The sequence below is a fragment of the Polyodon spathula genome, chromosome 5 (genome assembly GCF_017654505.1).
Source record: "Polyodon spathula isolate WHYD16114869_AA chromosome 5, ASM1765450v1, whole genome shotgun sequence".
In the NCBI taxonomy this organism is placed as follows: Eukaryota; Metazoa; Chordata; class Actinopteri; order Acipenseriformes; family Polyodontidae; genus Polyodon; species Polyodon spathula.
The window spans coordinates 72,745,447-72,767,198 of NC_054538.1; the positions used below are offsets into that span (position 1 = coordinate 72,745,447).

A 21,752-nucleotide genomic window follows, 5' to 3' on the forward strand; every position below is an offset into this window, starting at 1 on the left:
TGTTATGTGATTGAAAATAGAGGATAGTTCTAATGTAGCTTTTCAAAGCAAAGCAGTGGCCTGAAAGAGCTTTCTGACATCTTCCTGCGAGCATGCCCAAAGTCTGCCTCGAGTTTGCCTTCAGCAGTCTCATTTAGTTTGTGTGTATCCTTCACGTTTTTTTTCCATTGCACCACTACAGTAAGCACAAGACAGTGGTGACATTCCAAAGAGGGTCTTTGTTTGAGTAGTCAAGCAAATTGTCTCACATAAACCATTATGACTATAGCATCAAGCATCTTTTTCAATGTAACACCATTGAAATAATGTAACAGCATTTGTTGTTAATGCTTCCCTTTTTGAAATGAGTACATTATTTTTACAAGCTTATAACATAAATGTCTATATGAAGTAGAGGATTTAACTCCTGTTGACCTTGGAAGTAGAAAAGGTTGATCTTCTTTGTTGAAAACAAGTTGATCTTCTTTGTTTAAAGTAATTCAGTTGAGCAGGTGACTTCTGAAAACTAACACAGAATGACAGCTTTTGTTGGTCGGACCCTATTTTTGCATTTTAAATTGGTTTTAAAGAGAAGCATCGGTGGGTAACCTTAGCTTACTTATGTGTGTGTGCTTCTGTTTTATCTCTATCTCCTGCTGTTGTATCTGTCTGTCTTTAGGGAAGACTGCTGTTTCTAGAATTTGATTTTTAGAACACAGTAATATGATGGATAGCCAGCACATAACCTGTTGCTGAGTGAAATAATGAGGACTACATGGACAAGAACAACTACGATACCTGTAGGCAGTATGTCTGCCAAAAAGGCAAATAAAGAATTTCACTGTGGTGTTTCTCTCTGGAAGCACCTTGCCAAGGGTTTTAACTGTGAGAGAACAGATAGAGAATCCGATATGATTACATATTTTCAAGTTCCCATCTCTGTGTTGTGCAGATGTTCATACTTGAAAGATAATTAAGCATTCCCATAATCGTATATGTCTTTGTAAACCCACTGCAGTTTTAACACTTATTTCAAACAATTTGAGAGAATGGTACACAATTGTGTGTTAAGATTTTTTGTGGTCTAATTTTGATTTCATGTCAATGAACCTGACCTGGAGTCAATTATAATTACAATTACAGTCAGCACTCAGATATACGACATTCCGATACACGTCAGTCACGTTTTACCATCCTTGGATTAAGAACAAAATCAATCCCTGTTGTGTGTGTGTGTGTGTGTGTGTGTATATATATATATATATATATATATATACACACATATATATATATATATATATATATATATATATATATATATATATATATATATATATATATATATATATATATATATGTGTGTGTGTGTGTGTGTGTGTAACAAATGAATGCAATTACCCATCACACACGATTTTCAACTCAGTCACCTGTTTTCTGGTAGCCCATCTCTTCAGTGTTACAGCTGACTTGATTAATCGTCACAACCAGCTTCTTTTTCATTCAGCAGTTTTAGATACTGTGATGCGTCTTTAGTTGCTTATGTGCATTTTCATTTGCAAGTGAAGTGTGGCTTAGGGCCTTATCGAGGACTATATTCTGAAATTTTGAAGACTGACTTTGGATACTGTTAAAAACAACACGCACATACATATGCATTCGTTTTAATTCCGATTAAATAACATATCCACATAACCACATTTTATGTATGTGTATTTTCTGTAGAGTATCACATTGCCAGCACACACTTGCATAAGCCTATTGGCACTGGGTATTCAGTGACTTGGACCTGTCAGCAGTAGTGCCTGTGTTACAGGCCAATTCTCACCCCAGGACAGTACATAGCATAATCGTTTTCATTGTACCATAACTAATCTGTCCTAATCAGCAGTAGGACATATATTTGAGTGTATGAGTGTACTGTAAAAGATACGAGCGAAAAAAAGACTGATGTAGATGAAATAAGCAACATTTATTGAATAATAATAGTGAGAACAATAATAGAACAAATGTTTTGTACACTACAAACCAGTAATCTTGTTTAGAGCAAGCCTGGACAACATGTAAATTATATATATATATATATATATATATATATATATATATATATATATATATATATATATATATATATATATATAGTGTAGATGCCAGTTATTAGCAACCCTGATAAAGACAACTTTAGGTTATTAACAACATTTTTCCAAGAACCAATCCTGTCCCATAGACTTTAATGCTAATGGAATTCTGATATTAGCAACTGCACGTCTCTTATTTACAACTTTATTAGTAGTTGCAAGTGCTACAGAGCACATATGCATGACTTATGTGCATACTTCATGCAGTTTTTATAACACACTGACTTCACAACTGCGTATTTCTGGTGGACTGAGGCAGAATCATGGCTACGAATCAGCACGCAAAATTGAGATGGATTTAAAGCGGGAGGTGGTACAATATAAAAAGCAGACGACATTGGACAATTTATTATTTTTAAATTGTGTTCTTTATAATTGATTGCAAGTACAACACATTTTTATGTTTGATTTACTCATTGTAAGGACAACTGTAGTATATTGTTGTGTAGTGCTATTGAAGTTTGCATCTTTTTTTTTTTTCACACGCGTGAAGTAAACAGTTCTGTGTCTGGGTGTTTCGTGTTCTCATGTAAATTTTTTAACACTAACATTTAAAACACATGTATTTCAGTGCCATATTTGTACAACTACAGTATATATCGTTCCATATAAATACATTGACATTTCTGGAAAATCGCATGAGCGAAAACGAGGCCACTCACAGTGACCAGTTTTTCAGATTGATATTGAAAAATGCAGCAAAAAATGTTTTGGGTCAGGTGAAAAAAATAGGGTCGGTCTTGTAACCGGAAGCACACATTTTTTTTATTTAGCATTATTTTTGTGTATCTGCAATTTTAAAAAGTTTGCTTACTATACCATAATCTAAGACATTAATCTAGATTAGGAATAGCAGAAGACCTAATACTGATCCCTGTGTTACTCCACTGGCTACCTCGCTCCATTTTGAGGTTTCACCTCTAATCAGTACTTTCTGTTTTCTACATGTTAACTACTCCCTAATCCATGTGCATGCATTTCCTTGAATTCCTACTGTGTTTAGTTTGAGAATTAATCTATTTATACATGACTTTGTCAAAAGATTTCTGGAAATCTTAATAAACCTATGTCATATGCTTTGCATTTATCCATTGTCGATGTTGCTTCCTCAAAAAATTCAAGCAGGTTAGTTAGACATGATCGCCCTTTTCTAAAACCATACTAACTGTCTCCCAGGATACTGTTACCATATAGGTTGATTTCCAATGCAAGATGTCAAGTCAGGAAGGAGGGACATTGCCCAACTGCACTGATAACGTTTTATTAATTTTTTTTGCAGGGAAAGGGGGTAAAGTCAACTAACTGAGTTATCATTTCTGGTGTTTATTGGACATGCACCGATTTTTTTTTTTTTTGTGTGTATTGGGGCTATTTTATTGGGTTAAAACCGAAAATCGGAAGTCCTAGCTATTGCTTATAGCAGACCCCCTGACCTTATTGTATTTTCTATATCATGGGTGTAAACCCTTGAAAAGCCTACCCCCATCTTTAAAAGGGTATTTTTCTGAAGTAGTTTTGGATGATTTTGAGTTTTAGGATGTTGTAATCCTTGTTACCATAACAAGGATGAAAGTTGCTATTGATTTAAATTGGATCTGTTCACCTGTGCACTTATGTTAAATACATTTTACATTTAGAGACATTTATGTCCTGTTGGCTCAAAACCTGTTTTGCTTCAGGTCTCCAGAATGTAATCATCTTTGTGCTGATTAGGTTCAAAGAGCACTTCAAACTGTTCAGTGGTATTAACTGGCTTAAATTGTGCACAGTATTAATGGACAATTAGAAGCGTATGACCTTTTTGTTTCTTGTTAGCTGACCAGGATTGCGTGTATAGTGTGTTAGTTCTGTGTTTAATCATAATTTAAAGCCTGCAAATGCTACAGGTCAGCAATTTCGTGTACATTAAATTATGATGGCACAGGTTAAATGTAACAAATCATGTCATGTTCAACTTTAGTAAATTAATTGATCATTGTGACACATTTAATATGAATGTTTCATTAATCATGTAGAGGATGAGCTTTCAGTTTACTAAACGGTAAATAAATGTAACAGCTGTTAAAACATTAAGGGGCCCATTTCAGCTAAAGGGATTTTATCTTATAATTTAAGATGAATTATTGAATGTGTAATGTATTATACTCAACATAAACAACTGCAATGAAAATGACAACAGATCGCATAACAATACAAACATGAATGAATGAATGAATATACAATGCAGTCTGTTTATAAGAATCACATCTGTCCCCGATGATGCGATTCTTATAAGCGGTTGATTATTAAAAGCGGACCGATATGATTACTGTGGTTGAGAATTAAAGCTTTATTCTTTGCAGTATAATGGGTTGACCACTAGATGTCATAAGTTCCCACATGTATGCACAGGGTCCATGCAAAGTATGGTTTAGTTAGTTCTCCAACTGAAAGCAAGGTTTATTTTGCTTTGTTTGTTTTATTAGCGGTTGTTTCCCCAACGCACCATAAGAAAACCAAAACCAGTTTAAAATTGTAAATCAAGACTCCAGCCTGATCATTTACACTGCCCTCAGCCACGTCACATTAAATTAGCAAAAGCGCCTCTATGCGTCAGCAGTTTAAATACACTATACAAATGTCAATGGTGCTCAGTCACTGAGGATAATACATCAACACAAGTCCTCGTGGGTAAGCAGCTTGTTATATGATCATGATTATGTTTACTCAAGGCTGCAGAATCCTGTTTTACTACAGTATACTTGAGAAGCAGTCGTCTCGTGAGGGTGCCTATTTTAAGCCCTGCGGTGTTACGTGTAATGTAATGCCATTTAAAATGACATATCTGTACAGTATTTTACTGTCAGGACTAGGGGTGTAAATCGTTTAGAGTTTAAACATTAGTAAAGTGTCAGATTTTTTAAATTTTGCTTAATCGTTTAAACTTTGTCAAATATTAAGAAGTGGGTGTCCGCAAATAACGTCTACTTTTTTTTTTTTTTTTAATTGTTATTACTTCCTGGTATCATTATCATTGGCTATTCACCTCTCAATGTCCAACATGCTTTTGGTCACGTAACTAGTTTGCTTCTATGATGCTTGATCTAGTGTGGAGGAAGTGCAGACATGCAAGCGAAATGTTAGGAAATGCGATAAAATTCGGTCTGAAAACAACACGGTTGATTATTGAGACGATCATAAAATCTTTCCAGCTGTTCTGTAGCAATTCCCAGAGATGCGGGTAGCTTTGCTTTGACTCTTCTGTCCAGTTCGTCCCATACAAGTACTATAGGATTGATGTCTGGAGACTGGGCAGGCCAGGTCATTAGATTGGGTTGTCCTTCACTTTCCTTCTTTGCCAGATAGTTCTTGCACAACTTTGAGGTGTGTTTTGGGTCATTATCTTGCTGAAGAATGAAAGACTGCCCAACTAGCCGTAATCCTGATGGAATGGCATGCCTCTGAAGTATGCTATGATAGCCATGCTGGTTGAGCTTGCCATGGACTTGGTAAAGATCACCAACTCTGTCACCAGCAAACCAACCCCAGACCATGACACTGCCTCCTCCGTGCTTGACAGTAGGAACCACACATGCAGAACCCATGCTCTCACCCTGTGTGTGTGTGTGTGTGTATATATATATATATATATATATATATATATATATATATATATATTATATATATATAATATATCATTAAATACAGAGATGTTACCGTTTTATACATGCATATACTTCTAAATAAAAGTATTTCTAACATTTTGAGTATCACAATGAATTACTAGCATGTATTAGATGTCTTTGTTGCCCTTTTTAAAATAGAAAATAAAATAGGAAGTTAAGCTGCAACACCAATCAATGTTACTATCTCTAAAGCAAACAAGCCTGTCAGTCAAGCTGTGTAAATAGACCAACACAAGTTTGGCATGTTCGCAAAGGGCTTGCATGTCTCTGAACGAAGTTTGGCACAGTTTAATGACTGAATACCCGTAGTTCCACAGCTAAGAAGGGACGTATAGTGTAAAATTAAACCTGGCAGATGGCAGCTGCCCAAGGACCTCTAGGGGAATGGAACATCGCCGATGGAGGCTGCAAAGGGGTTAATAGCTAACCCTTTATAGAAACAACACCTGTCCATAACATTTAAGAATTTTGACATGTTTTAATACATTAATATGCACTAGATCAGTCAAAGCAAGTTTTTTTTTTTTTTTTAAATGCTGTTTTATTCATCCATAACTATAAAACACTTAACGGTTCTAAAGAAAGTACTATGAATAATAAGACTAAATACATTCGAAGACAAACATTTAAACTAGAAAGAAGCCCGTTGAAATTGTGTCATGCTTTTGAGGTAATGCATGCCATTGTACTTTACAGTGATTGTATTTTCTTGATGTTATGGCTTTGAAATTTTGTTAGAATAAAATATTTAATACTCATTGAAGAAGAAAAAAATATATATATATATTTTTTTTTTCCCAGTAACAGCCCAATTATACCTCTATATAGTAAATATTATTTGTAGATAGTCTGGAGGCCTCTTTTAAATGTTCTATTAACTGTAAAATATTCAGCCAGCAGTTGCATCTTTGAAGTGACTAGATTGTACTACTGTGTGATAACTCATCTGGATACAGAAATTACTCTTTGTTGGTACTGTCCTGTTGTGCATCTTTGTAACACAATCTGTGCTGCTTCATTGTTGCAAATTGCAAAGATAGAACAAACAAAATGTGTAAATAACATGAATTGGTGTTGCTAAAGGAAATCAGTTTTGAATAATATATATATATATATAAAAAAAAAATTATATGGTTAGCTTTGCTTGAGTTTGGGAATTCATTGGAAACACTTCTATTAAAAACATTTCTTGAAGTAACACTAGTAAAAGATTATCTGAGAACTCCTGTGCTTACAAGTGTAAAATATCAACCACATGCTCCAACAAAATATAAACCACATCTCTCTCATGAGACAGAAGCGATCAGCAGCAACTTCCACCATTAGCAGCTCCTCAAAGCTTCTTGGTAACCTTTCTGATAACCTTTGTGATTCTTATTCCACAGTGCTAGTCATCCAACAATGTTTATCCCTACGGATCATCTTGTAATACTTCTCCTTTTATTGCTCTACCCTCAGTCCAGCATGTGTGATGTCCCAGGAGCCAGAGAATAAGATTTGCATTATCTTCAACCCCTCTTGTGTCCCCATAGTGATCTAACACATGAATGAGACCCAATCTGTGCTTTCTGGTTCAAATGATCATTATAAGGGTCTCATGTTATGTCAGTTTGAGTACTTTTCAAGAACAACGTGTACCAAGGGATTAGCTTATGTGTGCATGCATGTCTAAAATATATTAAACAAATCTAGTTACTTCGTCATGTTACAGCAGAAAGGGGCATCTTGCGAATTGTCGAAGACATTATCAGCACACTACATGGATGTGTTCCAACAACAGCTTGATGCAGGTCATGGTTTCATCCTCAGATGCACTCATTGGAAGGTTTTTGGAGTGGTTTGTTCTATCTTGCACCCTTCCTCCAGCTGTTTCATGCAATACAGCAAATTCTCCCAAGCATTTCTTTAACTCAGTAAGCGGCAGGTGCCATTTGATGGGCATGTTGTGTAGAAAGTGCAGTCCTTGTGGCTGTCATGCCTCCACAGGTACTTCGTGCATTCATCTGCCTCTCCTGCCCTCGTCCTTGGCTGCTGATGAGACAGTTTTAAATATATATTTTTTTAATTATATCACAGTTCTGCCAATACTTTTGAAACCATTTCCTTTTTCACTTTCTTGTGAATAAGTAAAAAAGAAAGAAAAAAGCAGAGAGCATTTTAATGTGTCTATTTATATATCTGTCTGTTCATATACATTTTACTTTTACAAGGGAAGTAATGTTAAAACTGTACAATGCACTAGTAAGACCTCATCTTGAATATTGTGTGCAGTTCTGGTCACCTTGCTGTAAAAAAGATATTGCTACTCTAGAAAGAGTGCAAAGAAGAGCGACCAGAATTATTCCGGGCTTAAAAGGCATGTCATACGCAGACAGGCTAAAAGAATTGAATCTGTTCAGTCTTGAACAAAGAAGACTACGTGGCGACCTAATTCAAGCATTCAAAATTCTAAAAGGTATTGACAGTGTCGACCCTAGGGACTTTTTCAGCCTGAAAAAAGAAACAAGGACCAGGGGTCACAAATGGAGATTAGACAAAGGGGCATTCAGAACAGAAAATAGGAGGCACTTTTTTACACAGGGAATTGTGAGGGTGTGGAATCATCTCCCCAGTAATGTTGTTGAAGCTGACACCCTGGGATCCTTCAAGAAGCTGCTTGATGAGATTCTAGGATCAATAAGCTACTAACAACCAAACGAGCAAGATGGGCCGAATGGCCTTCTCTCGTTTGTAAACTTTTTTATGTTCTTATGTTCTTATGTACTTACTCAGTGTTATCTGAGTTTAATTGGATAGAAGCTTTCCACTGCTGGTTAACAGCATTTTCTGTTTGTTTGTTTTTTATTTATCTATCTCATTTATTAATTTATTTAAGTTTTTTTAATTCTGATGAAGTACAGTATATAACGCTCAAGTGAACAATAAGTATAGCTGAATTACATTAACCCATAGTGTCAGGTATGACTAAAACATTTCTTGTGACTTCTGTATCCATGTTTTTTTTTTTTTTTTTTTTTTTTTTTTTTTTTTTTAATAATTTAGATTTGAATGCAGTTTGTCAGACAGTACATTTTAAAGTGACAGTTGAAAGGAGACATTGCACTTATGACATTCTTGCCCACGTGTGTGCAACTTTACAGATAAAAGTTACCACTGCTGTTGTCTGGTTGCATTTATCTGCCTATTCCAGATCAATCAAATACACATCATCATTATTTCTTTACATTGTCCAGAGAGAACACTGAAATTCTAATTGTTTTAAGAAGCAATTTCTTAAACAGGCTGGGAAGGGCTGTGCAATTAGAGGAGAACTGAATGGTGAATATTAACCGAGATACAGGATCATGGTTAACGTATATCTGTACTGATAATGTCAAGTTTAATGGATTTCCTAAAAAGTAATAGGACACCAGATGCTTCAACTCCTATTCCTGTATTAGGAATAGTTTTTCTCACAATGCAATATTGTTAAACAATAGATCTTGATTTGACAGTACTTTTTCTGAAACTGACAACACACACATTCAGAACCCCCGATAATGTGCTTGGATAAGATACAGCTGCAGATCTGTTGGCTTGCTGTTTCTTTTATTCACTTAGTTTCACAGAAGCATTTGAGAAGGGACCTCTCAAGTTACAATATATCAAATGATTTTTTTTTTGTTTTCATCAGATAAATTTGTTGTGGTTAAATCTTGATAAAAGAAGTAAGAGTTGACCTTTTTCTGTGATTGGGATATCCAAGCGCGTTGGCTATTTGCTTTTCTCAACAGCGGCGCTAAAATTGGAACAGTGCCTAATAATAATTCCTGTTGTTCTGCCAAAAATACCATTTACACAAGGAGGGAGAAATCTAACCTGACAGTAAAAATCTAGAGCGTTAACCCATTTCTACTTCGCCATGCCCTAATATTGGAGGCAGATTGAAATGTCTTGCATGAATTCCATTTTATTAAGCAAATGTGACACTTTATTTTCGAGACAATTCTGTGCTGAAAGGAGTGGTGAAAGTGAAGAGTAAATGGATCTCGCAGAGTCTCTGTACTTAGCTACAATAACAAAGAGAATCCCCCCCCCCCCCCCCCCCCCCCCCCCCCCCCCCCTCCCCATAACTGTTTGTTTCACTCTGAATCAGGTGGTGCTGCAACGTTGTGTTTCATAAGCAATTATTGGAGAAAACCGTAGAAGGCATTTTGGTGAGGTGAATGTTCAGGAAAATGTGCACGAGTCATATACTTTCTCTTTGTTTCTTATTAGGACTGTAAACCACACCACTGAGAAAGCGTAGGTATGAATGTTAACCTCTATGAATTTCAAAAAACATGGCACAAGCTGCTCTGATCCTTAAACAAATCCTTTAGTCGGTTTCTCTAGATATCTAGCACGTGGGAAAGGCCCCAGACCATGACATATACCCTGAGGTACTGTGCTTGCATTTTGAAGCAGATTGAACGACTTAGAAAAGAGTCAACCAAATCAGGATTACATGCTGTAGAATGCAAATATGATGAATGTGACACTTGTATGTTCTGAACACAAGACAAGGATACAGAGAGAATATGCATTGTGGAGCAGAAAGCTTGAATATGAACTACATGTGTAATGTGTTTTTGAAAGAATAAACATGGCACGCCTTATTAAACCGGCATAAAAAGAGAGTAATTTTAACATCTAGAATTATTGTATCATCTGAGCACTTTTAGCAGTGCAGGGCATTGCATAGGTCAGAACTTGTGCAAGTCCTAATAGTGCTGCTATAATCCTGGTGTCTGCCTCCTCTTGTCACTCCTGCTTCCCCTTGATGGATAGTGAAAACTGCATTCTACAAGCCATTGTTACCATGGTGATGAAAAGACGAACTTAGCTATGAGAGCCATCAGTACTTCGTTTACTTTTTGTAAAACAAACTTTTAAATCTGTAAATTCAGAATATTGTCTTGTTTACTAGTATTTGTATGATCAGAGATTTCCGTGTCTGTGTGTCAGAAATCAAAATGGTAAACATGGTTTTATAGAGATACCAGGCACAGATGGGGGGCTAATTTACTATCCAAAGCATCCATTTATTAGGGTCCAGGCAATTGATAGGTTTCGTTGGACAAAATGGCTGTTAAATGGAGCATAGGCTATTATTAGGTAATTTATGGTATACATGAAGAAAACCATTTTTATTTCATTTATTTTCTTGTCTCCTGCTTCTTTTCCATCAGAGTTGCTGATGTAGACTTGTGCAAAACAGAAATCCTTATAATTAAAATAAAGCTTTATTTGGCTGTCATTTATGCAGTGCTTTAAACCTTGCCGTGTTATTGACATTGCCTGGAAAGATTGCAAAAGGCAGTGCTTCACACAGACTAGTGAGACTCAATTTAGTTTGGTTTTGTATTGTACATTAGTCACATTTATTAATTTCCCTTTCAGTACATTCAGAATTCTGTATATGCCTTTTTTTTCTTTTCCATGTAACTTGCACAGAAATAAAAAAAAAAATATATATATATAAATTGCAGACTATTTAAATTTCATCCTACTGGTTGACAACTTTTTTTTGTAATCACTGTACTGTACAAGCATCTTTTAAAAATGTAGATCACAGCATACCTTGGAAACAAGCAGTCTCATTAAACTGTTTAGACATGGTGAAATTCGGATTAATGTGCCTGCAAAACAGTAAAAATCCTCGAATTATATGTAGTGACATGATAAACTTCTGATACGCCTGCAGTGGAAGTGCTAAAAATCCTATTACAATTTGACAGACGGGAAATGCCTGACAAGGAGCCATATTCATTAGTAAAACCACTATATGTCTAGTAAAGACCACATGATTATTTAAAATTCAATGCGAATAAGTGCCTCATGCATCATTTATTGTGTGTGTATGTGTATGTATGTGTGTGTGTGTATATATATATATATATATATATATATATATATATATATATATATATATATATATATATATATACACACACACACACACACACACATTTGGGACTGGGGTGCATTAAAAAAAAAAAAAAAAAAACAATGGCTGGATTTCATAATCTTAGATAATCTCATCCATATGGTAATGGTTACATGTTGTCCTTGAACGTGAACGTTAGGTTATTATAATCCTGGTTCCCTGAAATACAAATGAAGCCATTAACCTTAAAGGTCGCTGCGTCCATGATTGCAGTAGGCTTGAGATCTGTGAGCTCAGTACTTTTATGCCCTCTGGGGGCAGGCCATGACTGCATCACGGGCTTTGCGAACAACTTTGTATCTTTTTTTCACAGTTAAACAGGTTTAAAAGGCACTGCATATCACAGGATACTCAGTACTGCATCTCCAGCCCCACCCCACTCCTTGTTCGCTGTATTTATCACATACCTCTTCATAGTCGTGCATACTGATAAATCATCTCCTGATCACTCGTTTTATCACCAAACAATGTGATCAATAATGAGATCCAAGTCACTATTTTATTACTATAACATCTCAAAAAGCTCTGCAAATGTCCTTGATATTATTTGAGCACTAAATGTGGAAGCAGCTATCTTATTGGTTTATGTCAGAGGCTATGTGTATTGCCCAGATCCAGCCCTTTTTTTTGTGGCTCGTATCAGTCTCACTCGGACATTGAAAGGTTTTCTCAACATTTTCTGGAGAAAAAACAACTAGAGACCTGTGCTTGATGTCTTTTTGATGAAATCGGACAGGGTCCGACATCTGATCGGAAAGGGAAAATTGTAACCGCAAAGGGTGAAGAGGTAAATGCCCATACGGTAATGGTTAAATTTCTATTTCAGGGAACCAGGGTTATGATAACGTTTTCTTACTGCAGATTGAAATACAAAATACAGGGTTTTTCTGTCAACTGGTGTACTGTAGAACATTTAGAATAAATAAAATAAAATGTTAGCATTAAGTACCAGATTTGTATTTCATAGTGCCAACAGCTCGGTGCTCTGAGAGGACATAGCTAATGGCATTTTGTTGTAATTCTAACATACCTGATTGATCTTCAAGTGCATAAGGACAACTGTTAAAGGTTTTCCTTGGTTAATTAAGCTTTCTTATTAGCAGTGGTACATTTTATGATGTTCTTTCAGGAATAAGCATTTTTATGTATTCACATTACTTTTTTGAAAACTATTTTCTATTTACAAATTGGTTACACAAACACATTTGGCCGTACCTCAAATTTGAAATGACTGGCTCTGTGTAGTGCATCAGAGAAACCCCTCTATGTCTAGCATTCTGCTGCAGAACTGTACATAAAACATACAAGTATATACAGTAAACCATTTATGAAGCCTTTGCATGCACATTCTTATATGAAAAGATTGCATCATTTGTTGTAAAAAGATACTCCATAATTAAGGACAACATCTTGGCTTCACACCAAAATGTCAGTGCTTCGATGTAGATTATTATAAATAATTTGTATTAACGCAGCATGCCTTTTTTCTATAAATGTCTTGCTCTTTGATTGCCCCTCAGATTGATTTAAGTGAAAGCTATAGCTGGGATTTAATTAACTACTTTTAAAGAAAGTCCATGATGGGAATTTTCTCTCACTTGGACCAGCTGGGAAAAAATACTGATAAGGAATTGCTTAGAATTCAGTATTTGTCAACAAACTTTGGTAAAATGCTTTAAAATAATCCACCAAAATATTTTAGAAATGTATGTAGATATTCTGTAAAGACCTTGTGGTCAGATGAGATGATATACAAAACCGACACAAATTATGGAAACAACAAATGATTTACAGCAAGACTAGGGGTGGGGATTGTCTTGCCCATTTTTCCTCACTCAGACGACCCCTTACTACATACCTTGGTATTTAAAAACATTCACAATATTTTACAGTATAATAGTGCCCCAGAATGTTCTACTTTTTCTTGGCAAGCAGTTTCTGGATAACTGCTACTTTCTCAACATTTGAATGAACAGTCTCTCCCACAGTCGCTGTGGTACCCCAAATATGATCCACTTAATAACAAGGAGGAATGAGTGGGTTTTACATTTTCTCTTCATTTTACCCTCATAAATAGGGCTCTGGCTCACTGCCAAGGACAAGTGGTTTGCAGAAGAATTCACCGCCCCTGCAAAGTTTTCACATTTTGTTTGCACCACGATGCTTTCAAATTAGACTTTACCTGTAGAATCTACACAAACTACTCCACAGTGATAAAGTTAAAAATGCATATAGAATATAAATGAGTAATATTTACAGAGAAAAACAGATTAATCTCAGTTGCATAAGTATTCAACACCTTTGCTACTGCAGCCCTAAATCAGCTCAGGTGCAAATGATTTGTTTGAAAGGTCACACAATTGGTGAAATGGTTTCAGCCTGTGTGTACTCAAAGTGGTTTAACGTAGATGATTTCCCAAAGGTATATAAATACTTTCAAGCTGCAACTCACATAATGATCCAACAAAGCAACCATGAAGACCAAGGAACTTTCAAAACAAGTCAGGGATGAAGTGGTAGAGAGGCAAGGAGCAGGAGGAGGGTACAAGAAAATTTCAAAGGCGCCGATTATCCCTCTCAGCACAGTGAAGTCCATCATTAAGAAGTGGAAGATGCATCATACCACCCAGACACTACCCAGTTCAGGTCACCCTCCCAAACTGAGCCACCCGTCAAGCAGGAAACTCGTTCGGGATGTCACTCTGAAGCCAACAATGACCTTGAGAGATGTGTCTGAGGTGGGAGTCAGTGTTCACACATCAACAATAAGCCGGTCACTACACGAAGCTGGCCTGTATGGACGGGTTGCAAGAAAGAAGCCATTACTCCAAAACCCTCATCTTAAAGCATATAGATGATTCTGCAGACATATGGAAAAAAGTTTTGAGGTCAGACGAGACAAAAATCTAACTTTTTCTGTCTAAATTCCAAGCGCTGTGTCTAGCCAAGCCCAACACTGCACATCACCCAGTCAACACCATCCCAGCTGTCATGCATGGTGGTGGCAGCATCATGTTATGACCCAATGCACAAAGCCAAAGCCACACTGGAGTTGTTGAAGAAGAGAATTCATGTTCTTGAGTGGCCCGGTCAAAGTCCTGACTTGAATCCAGTGAGAAATTTATGGCAAGACTTGAAGAATGCAGTCCTTCGACGATCCCCAACAAACTTATCAGAACTGAAGCAATTTTCCTGTGAAAATTGGTCACAAATGTCACCATCTACTGTATAAAGCTAGTAGAGACCTATCCAAAAAGACTCATAGCATTAATTGCTGCAAAAAGTGCTTCTACCAAGTACGTACTTAAGGGGCTGAATACTTGTGCAACTAGTAAATTTCATTTTGTACATTTTCTTTGCAAGTTTTGCTGACATTTAACTTCCTCCTCATATAACAGTGTTCAGTTTAACCACAGCAGCTTTGAATAAAAAAAGTTAGTTTGAAAAATTGTGCATACGTTTTTTGTAATTCAACAAAATGTTACATTATTGGCAGGGGGTGAATACTTCTACAAACCACTGTATATATACTGTATTGTGTCAGCCTTGGCAGCAGTCACCACTAAGGAGAAAAAAATGCTCCACCAAGTCATTCAGCATTGTTAGTAAATTAATAATATTTAGGGTACCACTTGCGGTGGATTGATTATTAAAATGTGTAGAATATTTTTAAAGGTGATACAATTATCTACTCAGGGATACCAAGATATTTAGTGAGCAAGTAGTCTGAGTGAGTATATCCGGCAACAAACTCCCCATCCCCAATTGGACTGCATTCCCTTTTAAAGAAGAGACAGTTATCTATTAAGGAATAATAAGGTATTTAGTAAGTAAAGGTCTGAATGAGGAAAAATGGGCAAATAAATCACACACACACACACACACACACACAGTTCTGTAAGTCATTTGTTGTTTTCATATTTTTTGCTGGTATAGTATTTAATGGTTATAATGATGAAATGATAGTGGCAAATTGTAGTTTAGAGTAGCAAGAAGGTAGCAAGAATTGCATGTAATAACTCCAGTGGTTTATAAAAACGAAATAATACCCTGGCCTACAGGAATATTCCTTTCATAGGTATCTGAGATATTTGGGAGAGAACACCACTGCTGTAGGTTGTTTAACTGTAACACAATATTACGTACAAATCTAGAATGGATTATAATCTGACATGGCAATTTTTGTTATTTGGCTCAGTTTCACTCATAAATTAACTGCTAAATGTCCACATCATATAAAATGAATATTGTACTGCAGTGATGCTTAAAGATCTAGCACCAAGTCTAATATGTCTACATTTTCTTGATGACATCCTAAATGATATTTATCATGATCTTGCTGTACTGTAACTGATCTCAGTTTTATTTTCATTATATGAGGCATGGTGTACCTCAGGATGTTATTCTTCATTTGGTGCACAAGGAATTCTACTGTGAAAGAGGGCCACTATGGCAGACATCTCTTCAGAGGCTGCTGTCTCCCGATTACAGAGGGGAGCAGACAACCGAATTTAAACTTGACGTCTACTTGATTGTAATTCTGTGTTCAGCTCTTGTCGTAGGTGCAAGCTAAAGGTCAGCTTTCCTCCGTACTGGCTGTGTTTGCCTGTGCATCGACCCCTTGTGTGTTTGGTTGTCATCAGTGTTGATTTTACAGTTTTAAGGAACATGCTGAAACCCTCTCTCTTGCATTGTTCTGCTACATCTTGAAAAGTCTGATTGATATTGAACACTGGTTTCAGGTATTATGCTATCACTATGGATTGATGTGACAGCTCAAGCCTACTGTGACTGTAAGAAACAATGAAAACAAAGCAAACAAAAAAACTGCTTTCTGCAGAGATCCAATCTGCTTGGTATTAAAGTATTATTTTATTGATCAGATTGGAGAAAGTTGATGTTATCAGTAGTCTGCAACACTTCAATGTAAAGTGGTAATAAAAACCTTAAGTGATTGTATTTTAATGACAATGCACAGTCCTGCATGTCCCTGGTATTTAAATGGGCCAATGAAGTGAAGATTTGAATCCAGAAATTGTGAGGGAATAAGAAGGTAAAGTATTTTTCCAAGTATTAACAAAGCTGTTGTACCTAAGCTGGTCACTCTTCCCAATACAGGTTACCCTTCAAGAGAAAACCTTGTACATAGTCAAAAATAGACAAGAGTATATCCAAGGAAGAACTGACAGACTGTGACCTTATTCTTTGTGTTTTTTTTAGATGCTGGTTACAACTCCAGAGAAATGGGATGTGGTCACCAGAAAGAGTGTTGGGGATGTAGCTTTGTCTCAAATTGTGAGGCTGATAATCTTGGATGAGGTGCATCTCCTACATGAAGACAGAGGACCAGTGCTGGAGAGTTTAGTAGCAAGAACCCTTCGGCAGGTGAGTTGCTGATTCGAACTATCAATTTTGAATGATGGTGTGTTTTCTTGTATTTTTTTTTTAAATATTTAACAGCAAGACATACAGTACATTTTCTTATATAACACCTTCAGAAAAAAAAAAAGATAAGGAGCATATAGTGCATCGTACCATGTCTGGTGTTTCTGATTTAGGGTTGTCAGTCAAGCCTCCAAATAGCAATCGATTAATTGGGCACACAAAATATAATCGTTCGAGTAAATATCAATGATTGTAATTTATTTACATGTTGTTTGCCAGGATTTGAAATACAAGCCTATCGTCCTGCTCTGGATTCAAGTCGGTGTGCTTTTTGTTTACATCGAATACACAGAGGGCGCGTACTTGCAAAGCATTTTCAAAACTGATTCGCTGGTAGTCAGGATGGGACCAGCAAATCAGGTGCTAGTAACACTTAAGCAGGAAAAGAAAAACTTGGTTATCCGAAAGTGATGGAGACACATACAATATTAGTGGGTGTGCACTAGGGATGTCACAGTACCAAATTTTGACGGTAAGGAAACCGTCAAAAAATATACCACAGTTATCGTCATACCGCGGTATAATGTTATTTTTTTCTGGTCCGTTTTTAAATGGCTATTTTAAATAAATAAACTCAAGTAATTTTTTAACAAGAAAAATAACTTAACATTTTTAAATCAAATACAACACTGGTATTACAGTTCTATCAGGCACTAGCTACCTAATTTGTCAAGGCACCGACTAGAGGGGAGGCATGCCTTGATTTAGTCTTTTCAAATAATCTAGACAGAATAACTAAAATAGAGGCCAGAGAACCATTGGCAAACTCAGACCACAACATGATCTCATATGAAGTGCTTTTTAAAACCCCAAAAGTAATGACTAAAGCTAAGGTTTACAATTTTATGAAGGCAAACTATGAAGGAATGAAACAGAGACTAATAGAAGTAGATTGGAGTAAAATAGAGAATACATCCACGGAAAAAGGATGGCTGTTTTTAAAAAATGTAGTACTAGAGGTGCAAAACAATTGTATCCCAAAAGTAGACACATCTAAATCTAAAACAAAATGGCCAAAATGGTTTAATAGATCAATTAAAAAAAAAAAAAAATATTCAGAGAAAAAAGGCACTTCGCAGAGTGTTTAAAAGGGACGAAGAACAAAGTACACAGAAAGAGTACTTGGAACTGCAAACACAAGTAAAAAATAAAGTTAGAAAGGCCAAGAGAGAGATAGAAATGAGCATTGCTAAGGGGGCTAAAACCAATTCTAAAAAGTTTTTCCAATACTACAACAGACTTGAGAATTGCAAACGCAATATCCATCCACAAAAAGGGAGACAAAACCAAACCAGGTAACTGCAGACCAATAAGCCCGACTTCTATTATATGTAAACTTATGTAAACTATAATACGATCCAAAATGGTAAATTACCTATATGGGGCTTTTGCTTTTTATATACTGTATGAAATTATTGTTTTTGGTACTTTCTGAAAGGCTTGGGCAGTTTTTTTTTTTTTTTTTGTCACAATGTAACTAAACTTGTGATAATAAGTTTATATTTAACTATAAGATCCAATATGGAAAATTAGCTTTTGACAAAGTCCTGCATAAAAGATTAATTCTCAAACTGAATGCAGTAGCGATTTAAGGAAGTGCATGCACATGGATTAGGGAGTGGTTAACATGTAGAAAACAGAAAGTACTGATTAGAGGAGAAACCTCAAAATGGAGCGAGGTAACCAGTGGAGTACCACAGGGATCAGTATTAGGTCCTCTGCTATTCCTAATCTACATTAATATCTTAGATTCTGGTATAGTAAGCAAACTTGTTAAATTTGCAAATGACACAAAAATAGGAGGAGTGGCAAACATCGTTGCAGCAGCAAAGGTCATTCAAAATTATGTAGGCAGCATTCAGAACTGGGCAGACACATGGCAAATGACATTTAATAGAGACAAGTGTAAGGTACTGCACTAAGGCAATACAAATTATTATAAATATAATATAGGAGATACTGAAATTGAAGAAGGAATCTATGAAAAAGACCTAGGAGTTTGTTGACTCTGAAATGTCTCCATCTAGACAATGTGGAAAAGCTATAAAAAGACCAGCAAGATTTGATATATAGTGAAAAGTGTTGCATTTAAATCAAGGAAAGTAATGTTAAAACTTTACGATGCATTAGTAAGACCTCCTCTAGAATATTGTGTTCAGTTCTGGTTACCTTGCTACGAAAAGGATATTGCTGCTCTAGAAAGACTGCAAAGAAGAGCGACCAGAATTATTCCTGGTTTAAAAGGCATTACAGAATGTTTCGTTGCAACACTGCACTGGTGCCCAGTTTTTATGATTTTCTTTATTTTATTTTTTTCCTTTTTTTTCTCTGTAGCCGGCAGAGGGTGATGTTGTCCGTGGCCTCAGTACTGACAACAGTAGTCAGGTCCACAGTAATACCAGTACCGGTACAGTCCAATGCTTATGCACTTACAGGCGCTCAAAAGAATAATGAAAACTAAAGGTGAAAGAAAAAGGGAAAATAAAACACAGTAAGAAAACTAGAAAACAAAAGTGGTGCTTACGCAGTACCCCTACTGCCTCTGTGCTTCGCTGTTCACTATACACTGGGGTGGCCAAGGTTCCCCTATCACTACACACGTCCCCTCGGGTATGTAACCATATATTTTAATAATCAGTTTATTTAAGGCTGGTTGTCTTCCTCAGCCATGCTTGCCTGATTTTGGTTGCTTGTTCCAACCACCGGTGTTCCTGCCTGGGCTATGTTTACACCGGCCTTCTCCGCCGGTGTCTCTGTGTATTCTCAATCACGGCCACCTGAATGCACAACCAAGTGCAGTACTTATAGGCCAAGCAATCCCCCAAGGCCTGCCTCTCAGCCACTCGGAGAGAGGGAAAGCCAACACACTCTCTTCCTCACCTCTCCCTGTCATTGCCATGACTGACCGGCAGATCTTACGAGGCTGCTGCCCCCCCTCCTGCAGTACCATGCATGCGCCAGGCAGTCAGCACAGATCTCCCCTGTTACAGTGCTTTTGTAAATGTAAATGCTTCCAGCTGTGTTCCCTAATTCTCTATAGTTCATACTGGTACACCAGATGTCAATGTTTAATTGTCTACTATATTTCAACCAGAAACTTCAGCATAGGTTACAGTGGTTTTATTTCCTCCCCAGATATTTTATTCTAAATTCTTCAGTTGAGCTTCATCATGCAGACAGATCTTGAAAGCAAGGCTGGCATACACACAGAAGCAGCTCATATGTTCCTTCAGCCCACCATACACTTATTATAGAAAAAGAAACACATCAAACACAAGTCAGAGGAAGGAGAATAACATTTTGAGAGGGGCATGTTACAGTAGAATCTGTGCACCTACAAACGTTTAAAGCATGGTATGAGTAGTAACACAGTATATGTCAGGACCTGATACTTAATGTATAGGAATACTTTTTTTTCCATGATTATCACCACATACATTGTCTGAGTCTGACATTGATACAGTTTTCATGCAGTGACCATTTACTATAACAAAACATCAGACAACAGTATAAATATGAAATGGCATTTCTATTTTGCATTTGATTTAAGCTATATGCTCACAGCGATGCTGATGTCAAGGTTTTAGTACTGAAGGGTATTCACTTCTTTAAGAGCGTGAATTATTGATTGAAGCACGGTAAGCAAGAATGCTGCCTCTGGAGATAGAAAAAAGAAAGAGAAAAGGATTCTAAAATCCTGAATTCATAAATAATGTATACCCACACCCAGCAGGAAAACAAATCCCTGTAGAAAACTTCTAGTATATTTATGAAGAATAAAACTAGAAATGGTACAGAGAATACCTGGAGATTTTTTTTTTCTTCCTTTTTCAATATGAAAACGCAAAACATGTTGAGTATCAGATTTAAATAGGATTTTATATTATTTTGATCTTTCTACCAGTGTTCTTTTTTGTCTTGTAAATTGGGCCCTGTGGAGCAGATTATATCTGGCTTTTGAACACTCTCTACTGTTACCTCATAACCTGAAGCTACCTGTCTGGAGAGAACACCAGTGATCTGCATGTGCTTCAATTCAAACAAATATTTACATTACATTGTTTGTATTTCAAACAGACAGTCTTTTTGAAAGTTTCAGAGTGAAGAAAATCCAGTCTGAGGAAACACAAAACACATCTCTTATAACTGAGGAAACAGGTATAGTGTTGGGGCGTACCACAAACGTATCTTGGATAAGTGTATTTCTGGAAGAAGCAGTGGAGACCACTCCTTGTTAAAAGTGTGCTACAGGCACAATTTAATCCGTGATTGATATCATAATGCACAATGCAGTTCAGGACTCCCACAGGGGTCGCTGGTGCACGGTGAGCTGAGGACAATTGAGTGCCACCCCCTAGGAACTCCCGGTCACGGTCGGCAATGACATAGCCTGGTTTTGAACTTGCGATCTCCAGGCTATAGGGCACATCTGCACCAAATGTTTTTACTGGATGCACCGCTCGGGAGCCCCCAAATGTTCAGAAACTTTGAGTGTAATTCTTATTATCAGTAAGTCAAATGCACACTCAGTTTTTCCTGAAGTTTCACACACTGTCAGTT

The 21,752-nt window shown here is 36.6% G+C and overlaps 1 protein-coding gene across 1 annotated transcript in view; it reads left to right on the forward strand.

The window, feature by feature from the left end:
* ascc3 (activating signal cointegrator 1 complex subunit 3) overlaps positions 1-21,752 on the forward strand; it is a 260,436-nt gene that overhangs the window by 75,471 nt on the left and 163,213 nt on the right. The window contains exon 10 of the mRNA XM_041251261.1: positions 16,968-17,132. Within this exon, the coding sequence (XP_041107195.1) occupies positions 16,968-17,132 (165 nt within the window). The remainder of the gene's footprint in view (positions 1-16,967; positions 17,133-21,752) is intronic.